This window comes from Astatotilapia calliptera, chromosome 16, assembly GCF_900246225.1.
Source record: "Astatotilapia calliptera chromosome 16, fAstCal1.2, whole genome shotgun sequence".
Taxonomy (NCBI): Eukaryota; Metazoa; Chordata; class Actinopteri; order Cichliformes; family Cichlidae; genus Astatotilapia; species Astatotilapia calliptera.
This window is the reverse complement of record NC_039317.1, coordinates 21,387,662-21,414,384: the sequence shown is the minus strand read 5'-3', so window position 1 is coordinate 21,414,384 and position 26,723 is coordinate 21,387,662. Positions and strand designations below refer to the sequence as shown.

At 42.7% G+C, this 26,723-nt stretch overlaps 1 protein-coding gene across 1 annotated transcript in view; it reads left to right on the top strand.

Moving 5' to 3' along the window:
* Positions 1–26,723, top strand: part of myo10l3 (myosin X, like 3) — a 60,459-nt gene extending 33,736 nt beyond the window's left edge. Inside the window, exons 15-41 of the mRNA XM_026144145.1 lie at positions 524–616; positions 3,872–3,940; positions 5,255–5,337; positions 5,420–5,528; positions 6,325–6,405; positions 8,170–8,294; positions 8,415–8,529; positions 11,201–11,307; positions 12,907–13,356; positions 13,997–14,027; positions 14,130–14,939; positions 15,759–15,882; positions 16,183–16,426; positions 16,548–16,643; positions 16,832–16,925; positions 17,207–17,262; positions 17,402–17,544; positions 18,048–18,242; positions 18,428–18,585; positions 18,955–19,078; positions 19,446–19,743; positions 22,499–22,706; positions 22,874–23,010; positions 23,183–23,306; positions 23,393–23,848; positions 24,641–24,832; positions 25,016–26,723. Of these exons, the coding sequence (XP_025999930.1) occupies positions 524–616; positions 3,872–3,940; positions 5,255–5,337; positions 5,420–5,528; positions 6,325–6,405; positions 8,170–8,294; positions 8,415–8,529; positions 11,201–11,307; positions 12,907–13,356; positions 13,997–14,027; positions 14,130–14,939; positions 15,759–15,882; positions 16,183–16,426; positions 16,548–16,643; positions 16,832–16,925; positions 17,207–17,262; positions 17,402–17,544; positions 18,048–18,242; positions 18,428–18,585; positions 18,955–19,078; positions 19,446–19,743; positions 22,499–22,706; positions 22,874–23,010; positions 23,183–23,306; positions 23,393–23,848; positions 24,641–24,832; positions 25,016–25,120 (4,827 nt within the window). The 3' untranslated portion in view covers positions 25,121–26,723. The remainder of the gene's footprint in view (positions 1–523; positions 617–3,871; positions 3,941–5,254; positions 5,338–5,419; positions 5,529–6,324; positions 6,406–8,169; positions 8,295–8,414; positions 8,530–11,200; positions 11,308–12,906; positions 13,357–13,996; positions 14,028–14,129; positions 14,940–15,758; positions 15,883–16,182; positions 16,427–16,547; positions 16,644–16,831; positions 16,926–17,206; positions 17,263–17,401; positions 17,545–18,047; positions 18,243–18,427; positions 18,586–18,954; positions 19,079–19,445; positions 19,744–22,498; positions 22,707–22,873; positions 23,011–23,182; positions 23,307–23,392; positions 23,849–24,640; positions 24,833–25,015) is intronic.

Here is a 26,723-nt window from a genome sequence, read left to right as displayed (position 1 = left end):
CACCAGCCAGAGCGGGGCTGACCCAGACGCCACACTGTGCTTACACTGACTCCCATCTCGCAGTCTATCATTATATAGTCTCATTTTGCATGTTGTTTGCACAGTAATGTACACTAGTCAGCGGTTAGAGGTATGGTTAGAGTAAGGCATGAATTTGTGTTATTTTACCACCATACTTATAATGACGTTAAAACTGAGCCTCTACATAAGTGTTTGAAAGATTTCTGGTTTAAAATCACAAACTTGGCAAGTTTGGAGGAAACACTACACTACAACTACTTCATCCCTACATATCTGTCTGATTTTAGTTCATTATAAGACATGAAACTACTCTGCTGAGCGCAGTGCCTCCTCTCTCTTTCTCAATTAAAAAAAGCATATTGAATGAATAACATTGCTGTTTCCTGTACGTATTGTTATAGCTGCCAGATGTGCCCCAATGGGATTACAACTAGTTCCATCATGACTTTGGTGTGTTTCAAACTCTTTGCTCTCTCTCTCTTTTTGTCTGTCTCCCCTTTAGAAACTGGGCATGTTGGCTCTTATCAATGAGGAGAGTCGCTTCCCCAAAGGCACCGACTACACCCTTCTGGAGAAACTACACAGTCGACACGCAGTGAGTCCACATGCACACGTGAAAACCTACATGGCTCCTTTACACACTCTATCCCTCCCCGATAGACAGCAAAGCCATAAAAATGACCCATATCCGCGCACCAAAGCTTCTTAACCCCAGCTGGGGAAATGCCTTCACCGCCCAGCTCAGACAGCCTCAAAGAGTTAAACCTCTGTCCTGGCTGATGAATCGCCTGTTGCATTGAATGTCTGAGCAGCACTCGTACACACCCCCGGGCGCTCCGGCACATGAACACAATAATACTGAAATGTGATCAGCCATTCTCTGGGTCTGACCAGCATTGTGTGCAGGAGAAAAGAGTTTTCTATGGCTGACGGAAAAAACAAGAACGATACAGAGCGAGACTTAAGAACCGCATGACCTCGCCCTGAGGTGTTTGCTTGGGTACGGATCCGTGTGTTACGTTTTAAGGTCGCGATCAGAGCAGAAGATGTTTGTATCACATCATGTAAGGAAGTTGCAAACAGCGTAAATGAATCAACACATGTAAACGTGTACGTTGTATTTTTTTGATAAATTTGTTTATTAATTAGTTTGTAAACCCGGGTTCTAGTATCTTCAGCACAATAGATAGAAACTCATTATATACAGTACTGTGAAAAGTCTCATGACCTACCCTTCATTTCTTTGTATTTTGCTTCGACGCACCCAGACTTTCGTGTATTTTATAAGTGGTCTTGAGCAATAGTTCTCCAGGCTTTCTGAAGGTCATTCGAAGTTTTCTTTGGACACTGGCTGCTTTTTACTCATTTTCAGTCCAAACTGACCTATGAATCATTTAAGAAGAAGAAAAAACCTACCTAACTCAGGAAAGAAAAAGTGTTGTGTTTACACATAACAGACAACTAGCAAGGAAGCAATTTAAAAAACTGTACCACAACTGTCATAAAAAGCACATGTGTTTCCAATTCTTAATTCGAAGGTACAAAAAATTGACAACACATAGTACAGTTTGACAGGCTCGTGCCCCGAAATAGAATTTTGGGATCAACAAAGAGCTGTTAGCCGCTTGGCTAATAGCTCATTGTTGCCCTAATTAAATACTGTTAGCAACTAGCATATCTTGTGCTAATGGTGGAGGACCTAGAAAAAAATCACTACCAATAGCAGATGAACAGTATCATTAAGAAAAATAATTAAGAAATAGCAAAAAAAGACCTGAGAGATTCATCTGGCGTTTCCGTTTATCCACTGACTATTCGCTGAAGCCTCATTGGCAATGGTTTCAATAGAAGGTGGTAATTTTATCTTTTTTTAACCACTGTTCTGGTAGAAGGGCAATTTTACAATGGCTTTTAAAGGACTATAACTCTGTTACCATTTGTGCTAGAGACATAATTCAGTGGTTTATAGAAGAAGAGAATGCTTTTATGGGGATATTTGGTGTATCATAGTAACACAAAGCATTCACAAAGTACTGTAGTCTGAGCACAGATGTAAAACTCAGCTGTTACCATGTGCACGCCACATTATGGGGTTCCGTTTGTAAAGTGAAATATGCTGAAATTAACGGCAAAAATTTTCCACATTTAGCTCAAAACCTTACAAAAACATATTTTTTCGAGTAATTTTTTACAACATTTAGCAAAATATTTGTAACTTTTCATCAAATGTTAAATATTAAATCTAAATGTTAAATATTAAATCTAAATATTATATTTAAATCTAAATGTTAAATGTTAAATCTAAATGTTAAAAGTTAAATCTAAATGTTAAAAGTTAAATCTAAATATTATATTTAAATCTAAATGTTAAATCTAAATGCTAAATGTTAAATGTTAAACCTAAATGTTTAGGCTAATATGCAAATGTATTGTACGGATCAACGGAAATAACAAAATAAAAGCTTCCCGAAAACCTCCGGTGCAAAATTGTGTCTGTTCTCCCCGCCATGTGCTGCTTCACTTCTTGCCTACGAGCATGTCCAGCGATTTTGCTGGACATGTGCTGCAGCGATTGTGAAGTGGAGACTGCAGCTGCTAAGAGTGCACTACTGCTAAACCTTTGGATGGCCGACAAAACGGATCTTCCGATGTTTTCAACTAAATCGCCGGACGTGCTTTCTCATGGTCGGGTTATGGCTGAATTCCAGTGGAATGACGGTCCCGCCATAATAGACGTTCCAGCCATGTGTTCCAGCCCTAAATCTAACCTTATCTAACTATAACCTTATTCCTAACCTTTACTAGCAGTTAAATGACGTAAAATAGTGTTTTCCAAAGCGATTTTTAGAAAATGAACGAACATGTGTAGATTGAGTCCAAACGGTTCTCATGTGCTCTCCTTTTTCCGTTGCCGTAATTTAGGAACGTGTTGGGTACCCGAAAGCATAAAATGTTGACAATTTGTCACCTAGCGAAAATTATTACGCTTTGGGAGTGAGAACGTGTCTGACCACTACCGGCACACTTTTGCACCGGAGGTTTCCGGAAAGCTTTTATTTTGGTATTTCCGCTGATCCGTGCAATAAATTTGCATGTTAGCCTAAACATTTAGATTTAACATTTAGCATTTAGATTTAACATCTAGCATTTAGATATAACATTTAGATTTAAATATAATATTTAGATATAACATTTAGATTTAAATATAATATTTAGATTTAACATTTAGATTTAGATTTAAATTTAACATTTAGATTTAAATATAATATTTAGATTTAACATTTAGATTTAAATATAATATTTAGATTTAGATTTAAATATAATATTTAAATTTAACATTTAGATTTAAATATAATATTTAGTTTTAACATTTAACATTTAGATTGAATATTTAACATTTAGATTTAACATTTAAAATTCTGTTTTAAATATGAAAAGTTACAAATATTTTACTAAATGTTGTAAAAAAATGACTTGTTTTGAGCTAAATGTGGAAAATTTTTGCCGTTAATTTCAGCATGTTTCACTTTACAAACGGCGCCCCATACCACATTACCCTAACTGTTTAACAGTCACATTAATCACATTAATGAAAATTAGGTGCTTTTGAGAACCCTGCCTTAAAGGATTAAACTGTAACTGTTTAACTGCTATTCATAACTAGGCCTTGTATTAATTTTATGTGTTTTATTTTGTTTCATGTGCTTTGATGTTATATTTGATGTTTAACTTGTCACATGGCATTTTATTGTCTCTGTGAATCCAGCGCACAGTGTCTTCTACTTAATCTCTTTATAACTACATGAGTGGATGTCATGATAATTTCTGTATCTTTGTCCTTTCTCTCCAGACAAACCCGTACTATGTCAAACCAAGAGTAACTGATCACCAGTTTGGCATCAAGCACTACGCTGGAGAGGTATTTAACAACATTTACACATACATACACACATGACACCAGCTTTTTTTTTTGCTTTTTTTTTTTTTTTTGCTCCCTCAATTGTTAGTTTCGGGGAAGTGAGGTAGCTGTTGGACGGACAGTGGGATCTTCCTGGCCAAAATCTGCTGCGGGATGTTGATGCCTGATGCCTCCTCCGCCGTCTTTTTCCCTGAGTCAGGAGAAACTGCTTTATGATCGTCTTCTCCTCCCTTTGCTTTGCAAGATAAGGGAGGTCACTACTGATGTGAGTGTAGGAAAGGCCAAAAAGACACCAGGGCAGGGGAACAATTGCAGTGATTGAGTGGGACAGTGGATGTAATGTGGAGCAAGAGTAGAAAGATTCGCTTTCATATAAAGAATGGCTTTATGAAGCCTGCCTCGGACAAGGTCTCCTTAGTGCAAGTGGGGTGGCTCAGTCACAAGCCTGGCAAGGATGGCTATGGTAATGACCTGGTCCAGAGAAGACAGGCGCTGCCAGGGCAGCCAGTTGTTCTCTCTCTAGACAGTATACTCGCCTCTCTGAAAGCCCTGTTTGTTATTTGAAATGTTGCTGAGGTTTCTGGAGGAAATCGTAGCATCTTCCCACAGATTAGATAATCTGCTCGGTGCCAGAGAAAGACAGATAATTTGAAAAACAGACGGGAAGTTGTCCAAGAAAACTTAATGTCTGATATTTAAGCTTTAAGTGTTTATTGATAGTCCAAATGTATTCAGTTTGTTACTGTGTGCAAACATATTGCATTAAACTGTAATTCCTCCAGACAAATCTAATTTGCTTTAGAATCACGAGACCACCCCTGGTTTACTGTCTGAGTTAACGAACCTGAAATTGAGTGACGCAGAGAGCGTCCTATATGAGATTATTCCATTAAATCTGCACTGGAGTGTAATTAGTGTGTCTGCAACAAACATAAACTCTGAGTGTATCCCTCTGGATCAGGGTGAGCTTAGGAATGCCGCGGAGCTGAACGGGACACAACAGGTGACGCCCTCGACTGAGCTCGACAAGTCACCCCCACCGCCACCTGCTCCCTTATCTTTATTTACATCAAGCCTCAAACGCATATTCATAGTCGCTGTAAATCACTTGTGTCGCATTCGTGAGCGTAGGACATGCAGTGCAAAAGTTTACTTTGATTTTTAAAGTTACAGGGCAAAAGTCATAACTTGTTCCCATCCACAGTGCATTTAAACAGCTGTATTCATCTTATTTCTTTGTATCCTAACTCCTATGTCTCCTATGCTGTTCTTCAATCTAAACACGCTCAGTCTTTTTGGTTTTCATTTCCTCAGGTGCTCTACGATGTGCGTGGAATCCTGGAGAAGAACCGAGACACCTTCAGAGATGACATCTTGTTCATTCTCAAAGACAGCAGGTGAGTAGGGCACGCTCTTTTCCTTTTTTATTCTGAATGCACACCTATGCGATTGAGCTCATGTGTTTACATTCACGTGCAGGCTTGACTTCATCTACGACCTCTTTGAGCGTGTTGGCAGCAGAAATGGAGATGAGACCCTAAAAATGGGCACGGCCCGACGCAAGCCCACCGTCAGCTCGCAGTTCAGGGTGAGACTGAAGCTCCTCAGACCTAAATATCTCTCTCAGTTCTACGCACATGACGCCGTGATTGCGCCATTACACTAACAATGAGCCAGTTGTCTCCCAAATACTGCTGTGTGTGGTGATCACTTAACCCTTAACACTACACTTTTTATATTGGCATGGTGAGTGCAAGTGCAGCGGCGTAAATGCAGAACAGAGGTTTGAAATCCTGGAGACACAGATGGGGAGGAGAATGCCGTATGTGTACTTGATCTGCAGTAGATGATGGGTGATGGGCTGTGTGAAATATGTTGTTGTGAGCTGGGCTGCGGGTGGAGGAGGGGGTGGAGTGGAGGACAGCTTAGCATGCTCTAACTGTAGTGTGGAGGGAAGGAGCGGAGAAGGATTTGGCAGGCTGCCCTGGCCTACAGTTCCCAAAGCCAGGGGATTAGGGTTGATGGCTGGGCAGAGAGGGGCCAACCAGGGGCCAATCACACTCAGCTCTGCCAGGCCAGGCCTTACTGGAGACAGTCTGTCTGAGGCAGGAAGGAAAATGAACCTACAGGAGTCTGTGAGGTTCAGGGGTCCTCGGAGTGTGGCTTTGTATATATACATTTGTGTCTCTTATGATAAATGTGGGAGTTGAGAAGTACCAAAGAACATTTACTCAGTACTTTTACTTATTACACCAATACCTTAATAACAACCCACTTATACTTAGCAGACAAAGTACAGAACAGTGAGACAAGTGTTTATATTTTTCGGCAGACTTAAAAAAACAAACAAGCAGTAATATGCTCTTGTGTTTGATGCTTTTCAGGACTCTCTCCATTCCCTGATGGCCACACTAAGTGCCTCCAACCCCTTTTTTGTACGCTGCATCAAACCTAACATGGACAAGGTAAGTCACGTCATTTTTATTCATCGCATAAAAAAGAAAAAAAAAAAGTTCCTCTCAAGGTCAGCGCCTGTGGAGGTAAACCTCCTCGGTGTTATTCACTGCTTGGGGTTAATATTTAGTCTTGTTGTGTTTATGTTCTTATGCCTCCCACATCGCGATCGCACTTTGCCTCAAAGTCATTTAAATGATCCGTATTGAAAAGTTATTTCTTTTTTTTCCAAGTACAAGCGTTCATAAGTAACAAACGTTGGTGCAAAGGCTCTCATTGTACTTCCTCAAATAAAAGGGCTGTGTACCAGCACATTCCTACCACTTTAGCCTCTTTGCCAGAGGTCAGAGGTCAGTACTGGCCACTCCAGCTGCAGCAGCTTGGCTAATGCTCTGCTGATCTGGCTGCACCAGTGGAATGCCAAGATAAGATCACATAACTGTATTTGCGTTCCAGCTAGCGGGGTATTTATTTACTACTCCTATGCTCCCCTACTGCTCTTTACCACAAAACTGCAACCTGCTTCTTAATCTGTGTTATGGTTTATTAGATAGTTGGAGTGTCAGTTATATCAGCTTCTTTGTTTTCCTTGTGAATGACTGTGGTGTAATCCAGGGACATTCTCCTTCTTACTGTTATTATTGTACACAGAGCCGTGGTTGTCCTTCCTTCACTACTCTTTACCGCCCACTCCATATACGTCATTCCACAGCTTCTTGCTTGCTTGCTTGGATGGAAACTACTCTGTTGTCTGTTTTTCCTCACCCATCTGCTTTTTTTTCTGCCTTTCTGTCTCATGTGTCCCCTGCTCTCATTGGCTGTCTTGTATTCCTTTACCTAGCTTTGGTTGGTCAAGATGGAACAAGCCGGGCCTCTGCTAATCCTACAATATGATGGCATGGCATGCACAATCCTCTGACATGATTACATGCATGCAAATGCATCCAGACACGCACACACCAAGAATGTATTTATGCGATTTCCATGCTCCTGCTTTTCTTAGGATGAATGTCACCGAGGCAAGGGTCAGCTTGTTTTTCACTCAAGCAAGTCAACATTTCGTACCTTTTTCAAGCCGCCTAAATCCTCCGTTAAAGAGCAGAGTTCAGAGCGCGGAGGGCTGCCCTTTCACGTGTGTGTTTGATTATGAGCACGAGCACATGCAAAGCGTGTCTGTGCCTTTGTAAGTATGCCTGTTTCCATGCGTAGTAGCATTAGCCTGTAATTAGATTGACACATCGAGGAATGCTGTGGTCGTGTGGGGCTTATCCAGCACTCTGTGCCCTCTGGGTGATAAATGGCCTTCGTGTGGAGAGCAGTGATCAGGCAGCTTGTGTAGAAGGGCGGCAGACATCACAGATCCTTTTTGATAAGTAGGTCGGAGGATTACTGGTAACACAGAACTGTGAACAATGAGGCTGATTATTCCTCAAAGAAAAGGCAACTCCGTCTGGTTATGTCTTGCTCAACACTGTTCGGGTTTCTCTCGCCGGTGGTGTGCGCTTTCCTTTTAGTAACCTGATTGTTAATGTAAAATGATAGTCCTCGCCATGGTAATTTACTTTTTAGTTCAAGTTTAACTCGACTCAGCAGTAAAACTGTTTGACTAGGCGTGCCTGCAGGTTTTAGCTGCAACACATTTTGCACTACCTACAATAAGGAAGGTTATATATAGAACGCACAACAGGAAAAAAATGGCATCAGTATTCTAAACACTGATGTCTTACTGTTATTATTTGACATGAAAAACATGTTTTGTTGTTTACCAAATACAGAAGGCCAACCAGTTTGATCCTGACGTTGTCCTGAACCAGCTGAGGTACTCCGGGATGCTGGAAACTGTAAAGATTCGCAGGGCTGGATTCCCTGTCCGGAGAACCTTTAAGGACTTCTATAGCAGGTTGGAAAAATATGTGCACACAATAAAACTGAGATAATTGGCTAAATATTGTAGTCGAAAACTATTTTTAAAAAATCAGGAAAGAAGATTTGTGCTGTATGCTTTTTTTTTTTTCTGCAGGTATAAGATGATCCTGACAAACAAAATCCGCTCAGAGGACGAGAAGGAGAGTTGCTTAGAGCTTCTCACACTTCACAACAAAGACAAGAAAGAGTGGCAGCTGGGGAAGACAAAGGTGCAGCACGCGTTCACACATGGACTCACTTATACACATGCCCAGACTTGTTTATGTCACTTAGCAGTACATGGCACTGACTTTAACTTATGTCCTGAGATCTTTCAGTAACCAGAATCACTAAGCCAACCCTGCCCCTACCAGTAATCTAAATTTTAATTGATATATCTAATATTATGCAGAAAGAATTTTAATGTTTTACCTTGTGAAGATGAGCTTTTTGTTACCAAAATAGGAGGTGAACCCCCACACCTTATCTCAGGCCCCACAGTGTATTAAATACAGTACAAATGCATGCACACAGACACAACTGGGCAGCCTGACGGATTATATAAACTGCCACTCTGTTTTTCTTTTTCGAATGACTCTCCAGTACACACCTCTGTCAGCTACATGCTCTGATAGCATGCTCAAAAAACAATAAATCGCCATTTGATACTTTAAAAAAAACACTCAGTTCCCTTAAGATGAAACAGTGCACTGAAAGGCTTCACTCAGTAATTATCTGGGAGCGAATCTTTCCCAAGAAGTCGAGCTGCTGTCTTTCCCGAGCTGTTAATGTGTACCACAGTTGCTGTGACTCATGTCACAAAGATTTTTCTGACCGGTTGTGGTCAATCTACGGCTCTCTTGTTGACAACCGCAGAGTTACTCGGCCGCTCCTAAAAACCCTGACACTGTTACTGTAACTGTAACCGAGGGGCTTACAGTAATCCTGAGGCGAACTTATTGTAGCTAGCAGAGCGTTAGCCTCGACACCGACTGAGTTGCTGATTTAATAAACTAAACTGCAAGCAGTGTGATTTCGAGGCGGACGGCGCTGGTGAAATGTTGCAGCCAAGCAGAGCTTTGTAGAACGTTACACATCATGCTTCATCTTAGAAAACTTATAACAGATATGATTGTTGGCAGCACAGCATATCGATGGCCGTCCTTCCTTTTCTGCTCTCATTTTCCAACAATCATCAATCCCCCCACCGCCAACAGACTGCCCCTTTTTTCCATGCTATCACTGAATGATTAACCTTTAATGACTTTTTTGAACTGGACAGTAAAACCTGTGTTAATACTCAGCATGAACGCGTCAGTACTGCGACAAGAAAGGATACAAATAAAGCAGTTTTTGTGGAGCTCTTTCAAAATCGGCTAAATCCACATTCGACTTCCTGCTTTAAGTTGTGGTTCCTGCGTGGCTGTAAAAATCACTGAGACATTTCGGATTTGTTGGTTTCTTTTTGGACACTTTTGTTGTAATACCCAATTTGGCTGGCAGACTATGAATAGTGTCAGCTGCACACATGGCATGCTGTACATCAAGACAGAAAATAATTGATGCGAGCCACATTTGGTTCCTTTTGAATTGGTCCATAACCACTAATGTGCACATGCCAATCTATATTAAATTTCTTGCACATGCACACAGTATACATCCCCGAAGTCACCGTGCGGGTAAAGCTTCCCTTCTGTGATCAGCCCTTTGACCTCTGGCTGCCGCTGCTCACTTCTTTGCTCTGCAAAGCTTATCTACACATCGAGGGCGAAGGAAAAAAAAAAGGCTAGTTTCTCAAAGCAAAACCCAAAAAGACATAGTGCGGCTGAGTACGTTTCATTTTGTGCATGGCAGGGCTGTGGGAAAGAGACTGAAACGGAGAAGGGGCTACATTTCCTTTGGAGAAACAATCTGCGTGTAATTATGTATGTGCTGATTGTGTGCAGAGGAAGCGTGTACCCAGAATTAGGGGCTTTGGTGATGTTGCATGGATTGTGTATGTGTGTTTGTGAGCCATTTGTTTTACAGACGAGGGAAGGATGTGGATGAAGGGGAAGTTTCCTCCTCTCACAGACTTTACCGAGACAGGCAGGCAGGGCTGCAGCTGTGGGATCCTTTGATTAGCGCAACATCTGGGACACAAATACGCATACGAGCAGGGGTCTTCCCTCGATCACCCAGTTGAGCGACAGATACTGCCGTGTCTAAGCTGGCTGCTGTTCCCAGCCTCGCAGCATATTCGTACAGTGAAAATCTGATTATGTTTCATGCAGGCATGTTCATTTAAGTCGAGTGTGACTTTCGAGCTGTCAAAAGTCATACAAAGACAAGGTTGCGAGAAAACTCCAGTAGTGAGGGAAGGGTTAACTAAACTCTTTCTCTTTCCTTCATATGAGCAAAGAGGGGTGTGACTTTCTATCTGGACACCAGCCACCATCCCTCCCCCTCATCCTTTCATCACTCCTCTCTCCCTACCTCTCCCCTCCCTCTCTGTGCCTTTCTGCCTGTGCACGTCAGTCGAACTACCAACGCAGCGGTAACAGCAGAAGGGAAATGCTCAGGAAGGACGCTTGAACACAATGAGGCGCTGCAGCAGCAGTAGCAGTAGCAGCAACACTGCAGTCTCAGTGCCAGTTTTCCCTTCTGCTCTGTTCTGCAGACAGGGAGGGCAGCTAGCCTGCTAGCCTCAGCTGCACCACAGCTTCCTCTGCAGTGGGCACGGGGTTCTGCCAGCAGACAAGAGGGGCCCTTTACATCTCTGTGGGCCCTCTTTTACAGCCTTACCAAGAGGAAGAGGAACTAACCCATCCCATTTTTCCCCCTCTCTCCCTCAACCTCCTTCTCTGTGTCTCTCTGTGTCTGTGTCACTCCTTGTCGGCCGTGGCGCTGCTCTTCCCGCAGGTGTTCTTGAAGGAGGCCCTGGAGCAAAGGCTGGAGAAGGAAAGGGAAGAGGTGCGGCGCAGGGCTGGCATGGTGATCCGCGCCCACATCCTGAGCTATGTGGCAAGGTGAGTGGTGGGAGTGTGGAGGTGGGGGGAAGATGGATGACTGAGTGGCAGAGACAGTTGTCAGTGTTTGTTTTGTAGTACAACCTGCGTGTATAGGAGCGCAGGGCGGGGGGGGGGGGGGATTAAGTGCATTTGTGGAATCATTTGCACATTTGTTTACCTCTGTATGTGCGCCTGTGTGTGGATGTGTGTTAAGTGGGCTTAAACCTTGCTGACTTGGCGATGGCCAGCGATTACCACAGTGTTGAAATTGTAGATAGGAAGCCGTTTTCGGGCATGCAGAACCGTGTACGTGCACTGTTTTAAAGTTTCTACCTTAGAAAGCCTTGTAGATTGGAAGGTAAACTCATAAACTGATGAACTGAGACTGCAGAATAGCCCAAACAGTGTGAATTTTTCTGGTCACTTTAGTACTATCTTTAGATCTTTTTACGTTTATTTCTTTAAGATGAACATTTATTTTAAAAGTCTGATGAAAGAAAAGATTCCTATCAAAGGGAGGACACATGGTTAAGAGTGCGCTGGCTTTCATTGAAATTACACAACATCCCGATGATTCCCTGCAATCTAATGAAGTATTAACCCACTTGTGCCGCTGTCCTGTAGCTTCAAAGATGAGGAATTGCATGATTTCAACACCCTTTCAAGGAAAAAAAGGCCAAAACCGTCATCTTTCAAGTTATAAATGGCTATCCCTGAATTACTACATCTCTAATGATGTTCATGATAATTAGACTGCTCTGAAAAAGACAGTTTTCTGAGCATAACAGAGATGTCATTTATTCCTACACTATCAGAAGTGCACTTCTTCTTAAGCAAATCTATGTAAATCTGTCTTCAGCCTAAGCAACAAGTTCTTCGCCTGTCCACTCCGCCTGACTGGCAGAACATCCATCACCGTGGTGGTTTAAGAAGCTGCATTCGTAGACACCCAGGGGCATCTAGCCGTACTCCACCTGCGTGCTGCTATATACAGTATAACGTTACATACAGTCCTCTGAAAGGCTCCACTGGGAGACTATAATGGGACTGATGACAGCATTCAGGTTCTGGGTTTGCTTCCCCTTAGAGACATTCATACTAAAGAAGAGCTTTGAAAAGTTCCCCTAATACACAAGTAAAGCCTTTGTATTATTACGTGTAACTTTATCTTCAGTCAGGGTCCATCCTGAGACCTGATAAAGGCCATGAAGTGATTACCGTGGAGGCTAGGTCGGACTAAGGGTCAGAGAGTCGGAGCAGTGTGTGTGGTCCTGAGAAAGTCACGTGTATTTGTGCGTGTTTATATGTGTGTGTTTTCAATGCATGTATTGTGTGTGGGTGATGGGGCTTAGTCAGAGGGCTAAACAGAGCAGCCCACACCACCACAATGGAAGAGCACAAGCTCGTCAGACTCTAAACATTGCACAGTTCACAACTAGCTTTTTTACCAGTGTGTTTGTTTGAACAGAGAATAGCAGCGGGCGTTAGGAGGAGGCCATGTAGGGCTGTCCAGCTTTACAAATATGTTTGAGGCGAGGCACAAAGTTCCTCAGTGAAGCTGGATTAAATATGATTTTTATGCCGATTATGAATGTCAATTTTTGATTTCGTCCTCAGGAAACAGTATAAGAGGGCTCTGTCCAGCATCGTCACCATCCAGAAGAACTACCGCGCTCACTTTTGGAGACGCGTCTTTCTGCGCCTGCGCTTGGCTGCCATTGTCCTGCAGAAACATCACAGAGGCCAGCTGGCCCGAGCCCTGTATCGACAGCTCAAAGAGGAGAAGCAGAAGCGAGAGGAGGAGGAGAGGAGGAGGAGAGAAGAGGAAGAGGAGCGGAGGCGAGTAGAGGAGGAGAAGAAGAGGATGGAGGAAAGGAGGAAGCAGGAGGAAGAGGAGGAGGAGGAAGAGAGGAGGAAGAAGGAGGAGGAGGAGGAGAAACGGAAGCTAGCCGAAGAGGAGCTGAAGAGGAGGGCAGAGGAGGAGGAGTTGATGAAGAAGGAGGAGCAAAGACTGATTAAGGAGAAAGAGGAAAAGCAGAAATTAGCAGAAAACGGGGAAAAGACAAGGTACAATGCCCTGTGTTTACCGCAGTCTGTGTATGGGTATGTTGTGATGGCAGCTGGTGCAGGTGACACCATCTTTTGGAGAATCGGCCACAAAGGCAGTTTTGAGCCCTTTAGCAGGCATTTATGTCTCTGCCGAAACTTTACAGGTGTGCCATCACAATTAAGGTCGAGAATTCAGATGGGTTTGGTTGGTTCACGCGTAGAGCGACCATTGCGATTGGCTCTGGACAGACGCTTTTTTAAGCTCCGGCTTTTTCCCAGTGGTTGTGAAAAAGCAGGGAAAGGCTGTCATCGCGGGGTGAAGTGCAGGTTAATCTGTCAACATCTCATGCCGCCTACACCACGCTAAACAGGGAGAATTGAGAGGCAACATATAGTCAGGAGCTACGCGGAGATTCTGATGTTAAGCGATGTAGTACTCATGAGACTCACAAGAATAATGTGGCTCAGAAACAGATGTGCAGATCTATGTATGCATTAACACACAAAACAGCGCCTGAAATAACAGCTTTAACTGTTACTGGAATAGAAAAATGCTAAATTTTGTGATTCGTCAGGAATTTCCAGGAGTAGCCAAGTCATCTGTCAAGTCATTTTCTTTCTTCATTTCATGACTAACGTATTCATATTTTATTTTTAGGAACTCACTCATGAACGGTGCTTGTCAAAAGGTAATTTCAGTTTGTCTTCCAATGTCAAAAATAAAGAATGCCCATGAATGCATTCACATAAATAACACAATTCTGCACTTTCTTTACTTGTGTGGTCGATAGAAGGAGCTGTCCCAGACTCTGTCCAGCAGCCACACGTCTGAGGAGGAGAGCCGTCAGATGGAGGAGATCCTGCGGCTCGAGAGGGAGATCGAGCGTCTGCACAAGCAGCAGGAAGACAGCGTGTCGCTTCTTGGGGACGTCTCACGTGAGGAGCTGCGTCAGATGAGGGATGCCGAGATCTACAGACTGGAAAAGGAGGCTTCTCGTGTGGCTACTGAATTCTTGGAACTGCTGGACTTTGGTGGTTTGGAGCCATCCCTCTCGAGCGAGGAGAACCTCCACGACCCAGCTGAATCTACCGCACCTCTAGCTGAAGAGGAGGTGGATGAGGGTTTCCACGCGGAGGATGAGCGCATCGCTTTGCCTGACTTCCCACCTCCAGCTGCAGTTCCTCTTGATAAGGAAATATTCCAAAGTATTCCCCCTCCTCCGCCTGCCTTTGCAGGAGGATTAGTGGTCTCCTCCTCATCAGCCTCCCCTGCAGCAGGAAAGCTAAGCCAAGATACCCCCAATGGACTGAGTCATGCCCCTGTCCTCACAGACTCCCAAATCCCTCCACCTCCTCCACTGGTTACTAATGGAGAAAAGCGGCCACGCCAGAGGGCCTCAGACTTTGAGCCTGTAAATGAAGAGCCAACTCACACGAACCTGCCAGACGTAGAGTCAGACTATGACCAGGAAGAGTTTGAGGAGGCCCATGGGAGTTCAGGTGCTAGCACTAACGATGGCCATATCACAGATGAGGAGGTGCTGCGAAAATCCTCATGCACTCAGAACAGCCTGGACTCCTTCAGAGGCAGCTCGGACTCGGTGAGAAATAACAACAAAAAGTCATGGCTGTTAAATTCTGTGGAGTTGTTTTAACTGGAAAATGTGCAGAGTTTCACTTTTAAATAGCTAGACATTTGGCATGAACTCTGAGGTCCAGTGGAAGAAGAAAGTAAATCAGTAAATCTAGCCAAGACGGGAAATCCCCTCTGGAGAAATTGGATTGTTTGTTAAAATCTTTTAAATTTTTGCTCACAGAGTTTTCAAAAACATGGGGTCACTGAATTTTCTGTTTCCATATCCGGTCTAACTTAAGCCATTGTTCTCCAGTACACCGAAACCCACCTAGATTTCCTCAGCGCTTATTATACTTCCTCGTGTTGCCTCAAGAGAGATTGTCTTAAAGTCGGTTAGAAAATGCATTTCTGCAAGGCTGCGTCTTATCAAAAGGCTTGTTTAAGAATCGCTGAGCAGCAATGCTGAAAATGTTTGTTTTGGCTCTGCTGACAAGCATGTGAATCTGCACTCAGCGACCCAACACTGTGAGATCAGCAAAATGTCAAAGGGGAAGAAGGATGGGTGCATGTAATGGCACGTGTGTGTTTGTGTGGGTGGATGTGTGTGAGCCAAGTTTAAAGGAGATTGGCAGCACCGTGGCTACAAAGTCAGACAGATTTTAGGCCCTTAAAGTGCAAAATAACAGCTCGACTTCACCATCAGAAAAATTAAAAAACGAAATTAACTTAAATTGTTGCTATAAATTTCTGCCTTTGTGGATTTTTTTTGAAGTAATTATTACTTTAAGATTTCAGTTTAAAAGTCTGTCTAATCTATTCAAATGCTGATGTCTTTTTTTTGCAGTTCATTGACAGCGATGAGGACAATGATGGATATGTTGACACAGATGAAGAAGTTTGTAATGGCAGAGTGAATCTGCTGAACGGCACCGGGCCTCCATATTTCCATGGCTACCTCTACATGAAGAGTGAGTAGACCTAATAAAAACACGACACTGACCAGCAGGCATGCACATTGTCTTTGTGCAGCTTTAATGTCCATTTTGTGAGTTTTCTTGAAGGCTCTTTTTGTATTTTACGCATTTGTTTTCCGCTGATGTTTTCAGGTTTATGTGAGGGCTGTGAAGTTTAACTCACTGAGGGAGCTTTTCATGCGTTGTGTTTTTGGGATGCATCTTTCTGTGTGCACAAAGTTGTGCGATCTCCATCTGTCGTAGAGAGATTTCACAGTAAACAAAATAAATTATCATCCTTTTCTCACCTCTCAGGTGGTTTGATGATCCCGTGGCGCCGTCGCTGGTGCGTCCTGAAAGACGAAACTTTCATGTGGTTCCGCGCAAAGCAGGACTCCCTCAAATCTGGCTGGCTTTACAAGAAAGGAGGAGGAATGTCGACTTTGTCTCGGCGCAACTGGAAGATGCGCTGGTTCGTTCTGCGCGAGTCGAAGCTCATGTATTTCGAGAATGACAGCGAAGAGAAGCTGAAAGGCACCATCGACATCCGTGCAGCCAAGTAAGACTCAGTTCCCTGTTTTTTGATTTGTTTATTTTTTAGCTTTGATTGAACTCATTGTTACCAGCTTGAAACAAACATAGCCACATGCAGTAATGGTTTATTCTTTTTGTTTGTGCAGGGAAATAGTGGACAATCACGAGAAGGAAAATGCACTGAATATCGTAACTGAGGAGAGGACGTACCACATCTACGCAGAGTCTCCTGAAGATGCCAGGTACATCACATCCACAGATTTCTCAGAACAAACTGCAGCTATTTTGTAAATAGTGTTTTCCTTTCACCTCTAAAATTGATGTGTAGAAATAAAGTTCCCCCTTGTGGTTGCCAGTGGAAGTTCACAGTGTCATTTTCAATTACACTTTTGCTGACTTTTGCTTTTCGAACTCCCTCTGACCCATTTAGCGGTTGGTTTAATGTGCTGAGTCGGGTCCACAGCGCCAGTCCGGAGCAGCTCATGGAGATGCACCACGAACAGGCCAACCCAAAGAATGCAGTGGTTAGTGCTGTTTTACCTCTCTCCTGCCTGGGCCCCAGCCTCAACTCCGTATTTCTGCAACAGTGAAGAAGCATGAAATTGAATCGCATAGCAGTCCAGTTCTGGCTCATATAGTAATCTAAACTGAAGAAGAAAAGTGCACATACCACCATCCATTTCTTTGGTCCTAAAAGATTGCTAGATTTAAAAACATATATTTTTATATAAAGATGATTATACTCCTGTAGTAATGACACATTTTTTGACAATTATTGCCATTAACACCATTTTTCCCTGTCCAGGGCACATTAGATGTTGGCTTGATTGATTCTGTTTGTGCGTCAGACAACCCAGACAGGTAAGAAATGAGCAATTTTCCCCAACACCTGCCTGATTGCATATATGTATTAAAACCCTGGCCTGTGGTCCCACAGCAGATACATGAGTAACAAAAACAAGGACAAAAAAACCCAATTTTGCTATGTTTTCTTTCCCAGACCAAACTCGTTTGTGATCATCACGGCTAACAGAGTGATCCACTGCAACACAGACACGCCCGAGGAGATGCACCACTGGATAGGCCTGCTGCAAAAATCTAAGGGAGACTCTAGGGTTGATGGACAGGAATTTATAGTCAGAGGTAAGAGGATTTTGATATTGGATTTAATCTATCTAAATAAGATAAGATAAGATTATTTGCCATTTGTACACATCCACATGTGCAGAGCTTAGAGTCAAAGCTAAAGTCACAAGACCCCCAGTAAAAAAGTAGAAATATGAAAATTTAAATATACAGAGAGACTGCACATCTTATTGTAATATATATTACACTTTTATCACATTTTTTTAGGTGGTCCTCCTTTGTTATTTGCCATCAGTTTGACTATGGAAGTGTGTTGTGTGTATGATCAAACTGCCCACTCTGCTGCGTCTCAAACTGTATGCTGGTTGTTTTGGTCTGAGGAGGTTGTGACCTGGACAATGGCGGGCTCTGATGATGCGTTGTGCTTCACTGATGGAAGATCAGTCCTGACAGCCCTCTTATATGTGCTGGTTTAACAGCTGTGCGCTACGTGATTGTCTGGTGAACAGAATATTGGAGGTATTACAACTCAGCCGTCATTTCTTATTTTACCCCCACAGGCTGGCTCCATAAAGAGATGAAGTCTGGAGCCAAAAGCACTTCTCTGAAGCTGAAGAAGCGCTGGTTTGTTCTCACCACTAACTCTCTGGACTATTACAAGTCATCGGAGCGTAGTGCTTCCAAACTGGGAACACTGGTCCTCAACAGCCTCTGCTCCGTGGTGCAGCCAGATGAGAAAGTCTTCAAGGACACTGGTCAGTTAAACTTACTTCAGTGTCATCTTAATAAATTAATGCTTATAGAAACATAAGTTATCCTTGGGTCCTAAGCTTTAACACTTAAGAAAATATATAAACCCCAATGTGCACAATTTAGCCTTTATGGTTTATTTACTGAAACTTTGTTGTCTTGTGCATGATTATCTTTCCTTCTCACCCAGGTTACTGGAATATAATCGTCCATGGGCGTAAACACTCTTATCGGCTTTACACCAAAATGCTGAATGAAGCCATGAGGTGGGCGAATGCCATACAGGCTGCCATAGACAGCAAAGTTCCCATTGAAACTCCAACACAGCAACTCATCAGAGACATCAAGGTATTTACTGTTTTCCCCCATTTTGACTACAGACTACATCACATTTCATTGACATTTTTGTAAATCAAACTTTTTTCAGTCATGCAAACCTCTGGCAAGGACACACTCTGTAATAAAGTGAGGTACTTGTACTCACTATCTGTGTGCTGTGATCTTCTCTTGGCCTAAGTTTTTCCTGCTTCAGTACTTGTTTGAGTCTCTTTTTCATACATACACTTGGCCATGTACTCGATTTACCGCAGTGATAGTCTGCATCATCGCCGTTATTGCTGCTCTATTATTTTCTTATCAAGCGTAAACTTTCTTTTATGTAAGAAAAATCGATGATTTGAAAGGTAAGATTACTAATCTGCTCCTCTGTCTTACCAGGAGAGCAGTTTGAACGTGGAGGCAGTGGAGCAGACATACTGGAGGAACCCTATCCTGAGATATACCCAGCATCCTTTGCACTCCCCTCTTCTACCTCTGCCTTATGGAGACGTCAGCATCCACTGTAAGTGCGCTGTCCTGTAGCTGCTGCATACAAACTATTGCAGTCGATGAATTTGCTTGTCGAGAATCAGGAAATTTTAAATATTCAGTGCTGAGCAGTTTTTGGTTGAAAAATGTACCTTTATTCATGGATTTTTAAAATTTAAATTGTTGTATATTTCTTCAGTAAGTAGCAGAATCTGCCACAATATCTATTTTAGGATATAAAGCAGTTTTTTTTCTTGCAAATCTTGCACATTAATTTAGACTTTAAATACATTAAAACTATTCAAATGTGCTCAGTTGTAAAATAACTGGTTACTTAAGGTAACTGAGCAAGTTCAGTATCGAGGCTGAAGGTTAACTTTACCCATTTCTGTCTCCCTCAGTGCAAAAAGAAAAGGGTTACACCAGCCTGCAGGATGAGGCCCTGAAGATTTTCAACTCGCTGCAGGAGATGGAGGCTGTGTCTGACCCTGTGCCAATCATCCAGGGAATCCTGCAGACCTGTCAAGACTTGAGGCCATTAAGGGATGAGGTTTACTGTCAGCTGATCAAGCAAACCAATCATGTCCCGCACCCAAACAGTCCTGCCAATCGCGCCCACTGGCATCTCTTGACCTGTATGAGCTGTACCTTCTTGCCCAGCCGAGGCATCCTACGCTACCTCAAGTTTCACCTGAAACGGTATGGGCATGTTCCAGGGAGAAAAAATTAACACCTGGTTGCAAACCATCCAGCCGTGACAGCATGACTGATATTGTTTTTATTTTATGAGTGCTTATGTGTGTGGGTGTTCATGTTAAAATGTGGTGCTGGAGACACGTATTTTCTTGGGAAAAACCACCAAGAAGGTTGTTTTGAGTTCATGTGTCTTCTGCTTTTGTAAAGGAGATGAGTGTCACAGTAAGGAGAGATATGTCTGGAGTTGAGATCAAAATAATAATAATAATAATAATAAATTTTATTTATGAGCGCCTTTCAAGTCACCCAAGGACACTTTACAATAGGATAAAACACTTAGTAAAACAATGGCAGAATAAGAACAATAAAATAAAGCACAAGATAAAATGAACAAACAGTGTATTCACAGTGAATATGCAGATTTGAACAGATGAGTTTTGAGTTGGGATTTAAACTGGGGGAGAGAACCAATATTTCTTATTTCAGGGGGCAGAGAGTTCCACAGCCTGGGAGCAGAGCAGCTGAAAGCTCTGCTTCCCATGGTGGTGAGGCGGAAGGAAGGTACAGTAAGCTGGACAGAAGAAGAAGAACGAAGTGAACGGGCAGAACAAGTGGTGGTTAACAGGTCAGAAAGGTAAGAAGGAGCGAGGTTATGAAGGGCCTTGAAGGTGAGCAGAAGAAGTTTGAAAATTATCTGGAATTTCACAGGGAGCCAGTGAAGTTCCTGAAGAACAGGGGTGATGTGCTGGTAGGAGGGGGTTCTGGTGATAATGCGAGCAGCAGAGTTCTGAACCAGTTGAAGCTTATGGAGGGATTTTTGGGGGAGACCATGCAGAAGAGAATTGCAGTAGTCAATACGGGAGGTAACAAGACTATGTACAAGAATGGACGTAGACTGGGTGGAAAGAGAAGGAAGCAATCTGTTAATGTTACGTAGATGGAAGTAGGCAGAACGGGTGAGGTTATTGATGTGTGATTTATAAGAAAGTGTGCTGTCTAGGATGACACCAAGGCTCTTAACCTGAGGAGAAGGGAAAACTGTGGAGTTATCGATGGTGAGTGAGAAATGGTTTGCCTTCAAAAGGTTGGATTTGGTGCCAATAAGGAGGATCTCAGTTTTATCCTCATTGAGCTTTAGAAAATTAGAGGTAAACCAGGATTTTACCTCGGATAGACATTCTGTAAGGGAAGAAGGTGGGAGGGAGGAATCAGGTTTGCAAGAGAGATATAACTGGGTGTCATCAGCAAAACAGTGAAACTGAAGATCAAATTTGCGGAAGATGGTACTTAGAGGGAGGATGTATATTATAAAGAGAAGAGGGCCTAAAACTGAGCCTTGGGGTACACCAGAGGTGACGGGGAATAGGCGAGAGCGGAATGATCTTAGTTGAATAAACTGGGAACGGTCGAGGAGATATGATTGAAACCAGGCGAGGGGTGTGTCAGAGATGCCGAGAGAGGAAAGTCTGCTTAGAAGGACAGAGTGAGAAATGGTGTCAAAGGCAGAGCTCAGATCTAAAAGGACGAGAATGGTGAGAAGACCAGAGTCAGCTCCGATTAAGAGATCGTTAGTGACTTTAAGTAGAGCAGTTTCGGTACTGTGACATGAGCGAAAACCAGATTGAAATCTCTCATAGATGTTATTATTAACCAGGTGTAAATGAAGTTGAGCTGCAACCACTTTTTCGAGTATCTTAGAAATGAAGGGTAGATTGGAAATCGGACGGAGGTTGTTAAAGTTGTTAGGATCTAAAGAAGGTTTTTTCAGTATAGGAGTGACTAGAGCAGTCTTCAATAAGGAGGGAACGATACCGGTGGTGAGAGAAGAGTGAATGATAGCACAGATGAGTGGGAGTAAAGAAGAGAGGCAGGATTTCACAAGTCCCGTGGGCATGGGGTCAAGATGACATGTGGCAGGCTTTGATTTACATATTAACTCGGAAATATCAGATAAATCAGGAAGATGAAAAGTGGAAAACGGCTCGAAAAGGAGAAAAGGTTCTGGAGAGGGCGTAGACACAACATTCGATCTGAGTTGCTGGTGGATGTTATCGATTTTCGTAGTCCAGAACAGCATCAAGGAGTTGCATATTTCAGAGGAATAGAAGTGCGGTGGTAAAGCGTTGGGGGGTTGAATTAGTTTGTTGAAAACTGAAAACAGAGTCCTAGCATTACCCTCATAAGAACTGATAATACCAGAGTAGAAGCTTTGTTTGGCCTTGTTAATGGAGTCTTTATACTGAAGTACATGGTATTTATAGATTTCTGAATCAACAGTTAAACCAGATTTCTTATATTTACGCTCTAGCTGCCGAGCTTTGGCCTTCAGAGCTCGGAGGTCAGAGGTAAACCAGGGAGCAGAGCGAGTGAAGGAAACAGAGTGGGTTTTTACAGGAGCCAGAGAATCAAGGACAGTGCGTAGACAATTATTATAATATAACAACAAATCATCAGGAGTAGAATAGAAGTCCGGAATCTGAACATTGTCCAAACTGGTAGTGAGAATGTCCATATCAATGTTCTTGATGTTGCGGGTCCAGTTAGGCCCATAGTTGGACTTAAGATAAAAAATGTAAAAGTTATAGGGCCTTCGGAGCTGACTGCCTGTCCTGCAGACTTTATACTCCCTATATTAAGTATCTCTTTGTGGTTTCTAAACATGTTAAATTTTCCATCATGGATGTGGCTCAGTTAACCTCAATGGGAAGATGTACTTTGGCTGAAACTTATTGTTCGCTCTCTTTTTCTGTTTCCTCAGGATTAAGGAGCTGTTCCCAGGCACAGAAATCGAAATGTTTGCCCATTTCATTGGTGAGTCTCTGAAGAAGACTAAGACCAGAGAATTTGTTCCTTCCCAAGAGGAAATTATTGCACTGCTTAACAGACAGGAAATGACCACCACAGTCTACTGCCATGGGGGAGGCTCCTGCAAGATTTCTATTAACTCCCACACCACTGCTGGAGAGGTGAGCGATTTGCAGTTGCAACATAGAAATTTTTAAAGGTTTCTCTGCAAGCCGGCGCTGGGATTTTTTATTTTATTTTATTTTTTACCTTAGCATGCACAGCAGGGGAAAGAGCCATACTAATGTGCCCTAAAGGCGTGGTTTTAATTTTGTCTTTTATTGTTCAGGTGGTGGAGAAGCTAATCAGAGGTCTGGCAATGGAGGACAGCAGGAACATGTTTGCCCTCTTTGAGCACAACAACAGTGTTGACAAAGCGGTGGAAAGCAGGGTCCTTGTCGCTGATGTTTTAGCTAAATTTGAAAGGTATGTTTTACACCACATGGATACATTTTTAACAGATAATATGTTTTATCATGCAAACACTTTAAGAGGTACATAAACATTTATGTCCAGGACATGATGAGAAGAAAAGAAGATATTGCAGTGATAGATAAAAACAGATGTGAAAGTGATAGTTTTATGCGTTCTTCCTCAGACTGGCTGGCAGTGAGGAAGCCCAGGATGAAGGCCAATGGAAACTATATTTCAAACTCTACTGTTTCTTGGATGTGGAAAGCATGCCAAAGGAAGGAGTAGAGTTTGCATTCATGTTTGAGCAGGTATGCTTAACCATTCATATTCTAGTTTATTTAAGAGAAAATCAAGTGCATAGTTTGCATCATTGTGTTTTTTCGTCTTCCTTCAGGCCCACGAGAGTTTAACCAGGGGTCACTTCCCTGCCCGTGAAGAGACCCTGCAGCACCTTGCCGCTCTCCGCCTACAGTTTCTGTATGGAGACAAAACAAGAGTCACGTGGAACCTGGAAAACGTCTACCCCGTGGGTCGCCTGCGCAATCGCATCTTACAGTTTACCAAGGTGGGTGGAGCCTCGGGGTCAGGCCAAACTTTGGAGCGTCGGAGGACCAGTTTCCTCGATGGGACGCTGCGTCGCGGGCTGAAGACGGGCTCCATGAAGAAGCAGCGCATGGAGGAGGAGCAGATGCTGGAGATGTGGATAAAGGAGGAGATGTCTGCAACCAGGGCGAGCATCATGGAGAAATGGTCCCGCCTCAACGGTTTGGACCAGCACCAGGCTATGCTCAAATATATGACTATCATCAAAGAGTGGCCTGGATATGGATCCACACTGTTTGATGTTGAGGTAAGCTTAAATCTTAAACCGCATTGCTGTCAGTAATGGACCAGTCCGAGTTTTTATTCCCTGCATTATTACTTCCGATACATTAACAATGGGACCCTGTAGATGCTAAGTATTGATCGAGCGCTTTCTTTCTCTTAAAATCTAAAATTTGTTCACTTCACTATGTGAAATGATTTCTTTGAAGTTGAAAACTGAAGTGTGATTAATCGCCCTGCTACTGCTTTTCCTACATCATCATAATTAATGTTTCTCCAGCAGGAACACTGACATTGACCTGTTACATTGTTTCAGCTCGTAAAAAAAAAGCCTTAACATCTGCAACTAAAACCTGAACGTACATTTAGAAATAGAAGTGAAAGTCCTGTAAATTTAGAAATGCAAATTTCACATATTTGGACTCATGTGACGCAAAACCTTCAACCTCTGGGTGAAATTCCTTCATTTGAACCTTTCATTCAACCCCAACCTCATCTGAAGTGGACTTTTCTGTTTGATTTGTCTTCCATTACAGGAGGAGCTGTGCTTAGCTGTTTTTTTCTTAAGTTTCAAAGCCATGACATCATAGTAGTGGGATTTCTTAGCTCCAAAGATGATACTGATGCCTTTGGTTAGCTAGTGTGATTTGAATGTAACTCAGAGCTGAAACGCCAAAACTTTATAACGATAATAGCAAAGAAACTGTATATATGTGGGTTATCATTATATCTGGCCTATACCCAGTCTGCCTAGTTCATTATCAGCCTGCAATATTAAACTGACAATTGATAATACTGTATTTTCGTGTCTTGGCAGTGCAAAGAAGGAGGATTTCCACATGATCTGTGGTTAAGTGTGAGTGCTGAGAATGTGTCCGTCTACAAACGAGGGGAGCCAAAGCCTCTGGAGACCTTTCCTTATGAACACATCATCTTCTTTGGTGCTCCACAGCCCTGCACCTACAAGATCACTGTGGATGAGAGAGAAATGTTCTTTGAAACCCCGCAGGTACACATGTTTGTCCTCTTTGTTTTCATTAGCGGGAGCTTCTTTTCCAAGAGTGATAAAACATTGTGGCGAGAACAAAAGGGCCACAGTTCCAGACAAAGAGGAGTCGGTTCCCCTTAATTTAAACATTACTTTTTTAGTGCAGCTTTTAAAAATAAATAACTTTCATCTGTATATTGGCAGGTTGGAGAGATCACCAAGATCATGAAAGCTTACATAAACATGATCGTGAAGAAGCGCTGCAGTGTGAAGTCTGTATCCAGTTATGGAACCAGCTGGATCAGGTGATTCCACTGGGCAGGACCATAGCACGCACTCAGCCACCGACACCTGGCAAAGGAAAGGCAACAGAGATTTTGACTTGAGCAGCGTAGCAACACGGGCAATCTCCACTCAGAAAGATTCCTTTCTGCCATGACACAATGTTGATTCTTTACTGCTTGAAGCACATGTGGGAACCATTCAAGCGATGGTGTGCCGCCGCCCTCCGTGCAGTCGCCGAAAATGTCAGCTGATCGCATTTCTCTTTACACTGGTCCTTTCTCACGTTACTTGAAAAGCTATTCAGGTGTCCTTTCACGGATTTATTTTAATGTACAGGCTAATTCGCAGGAGCTCGCGTGCTCTTTCCTCCCAAATTTCATCGCAAAATCGACAGTTCAACTCTCTGATTGCCACTATAGCGCTTTTCTTCCCCATTTAGAGGTCGTAAATGTGTTGCAATGGAAAACAAACACTGACTGAACTGGCACCTTTAAAAGCGGTTATTCTGTTGAATACTGCAATCCGTTGTGATGAATGTTCCCCTAAAATGGAGTTTCCCTCAGGTTATTGTGTAAAATAACTGTCATTCTCCCAGGAAGCAGAAAGTTTAGCCTCTTCACTTTGCCTTGTGGCTATTGTAATAGTTTTAAGAGTAGACGTGGCCTTGCAGGATCATAATATAAAATGGTGAGTTGCAGTTCTAACTGCAGTTTGCCTCGTGTAAGACAAGAACGAGAAATTAAATGTGAATATCAACTGCACCACAGTGTCTATAAACACTGTATTGTCTCATAAGGCGATGATGAATAAATCGGTCATAATATTTGTGCTTCTGTCCTCAAACAGGCAATCTGAGTCGAGCTGATGTCATGTTTGAGCTGAGTGTATGTAAAAGCCAAAGCTGATGTTCGCGGAAGTGTTTGACAAAGCATACATGAAAACGCCTTCTCTGATTTTTTTTGTTGTTTGTTTGTTTGTTTGTTTGTTTGGGGGTTTTTAAGCGATGTCAGCAGCCATGTGAGGATGGGTTATTTATTTATTGAAGTGTAAAAATTGTTTGGGAGAAGCGAATTGTGTTCTTGAAATGCAGTGACGCAGTTTTGTAGTACGTTTCTGTGTCTGTTATTTGTGGACGGAGCGATGCAGAAAAACTGATGTGTTTCAGAAGCGGACGAGCTGTTCATAACTTACTGTTGATTTTTAGCCACTCTGTGTCATGTTTCTCAGCTTCCGCCACTGCTGAAGTAATTGCTGTGTGTGTTGCCCTCAGCACCCAACTCGCTGAGTTTCTGTCTCACTAACCAGAAGACGTTTGCTGCGCTTATGCCATTGTTAAAGAACACAAGTGAATCAAGCTTATGCCAACCTACAGTATAGTTCATGATAGGATGATGCGATCGCAACATATTAAACTTAGTATTTACCTCACATTACATCACTGTCTTCCATAGCTCTCCAATCATACTCACTTTAGGCACTCTGGTCAGCTGCCGGCGGCCAAACCAGAGATTGATCTTGCCATCGATGATGACTGTATTTCTGAGATTTCTGATTGTTTTGAAGAAGAATCAGAAAATGTTTTATATCAGAATTTAAAGATGCTTTAATAAATTATTGTATTTCAAAA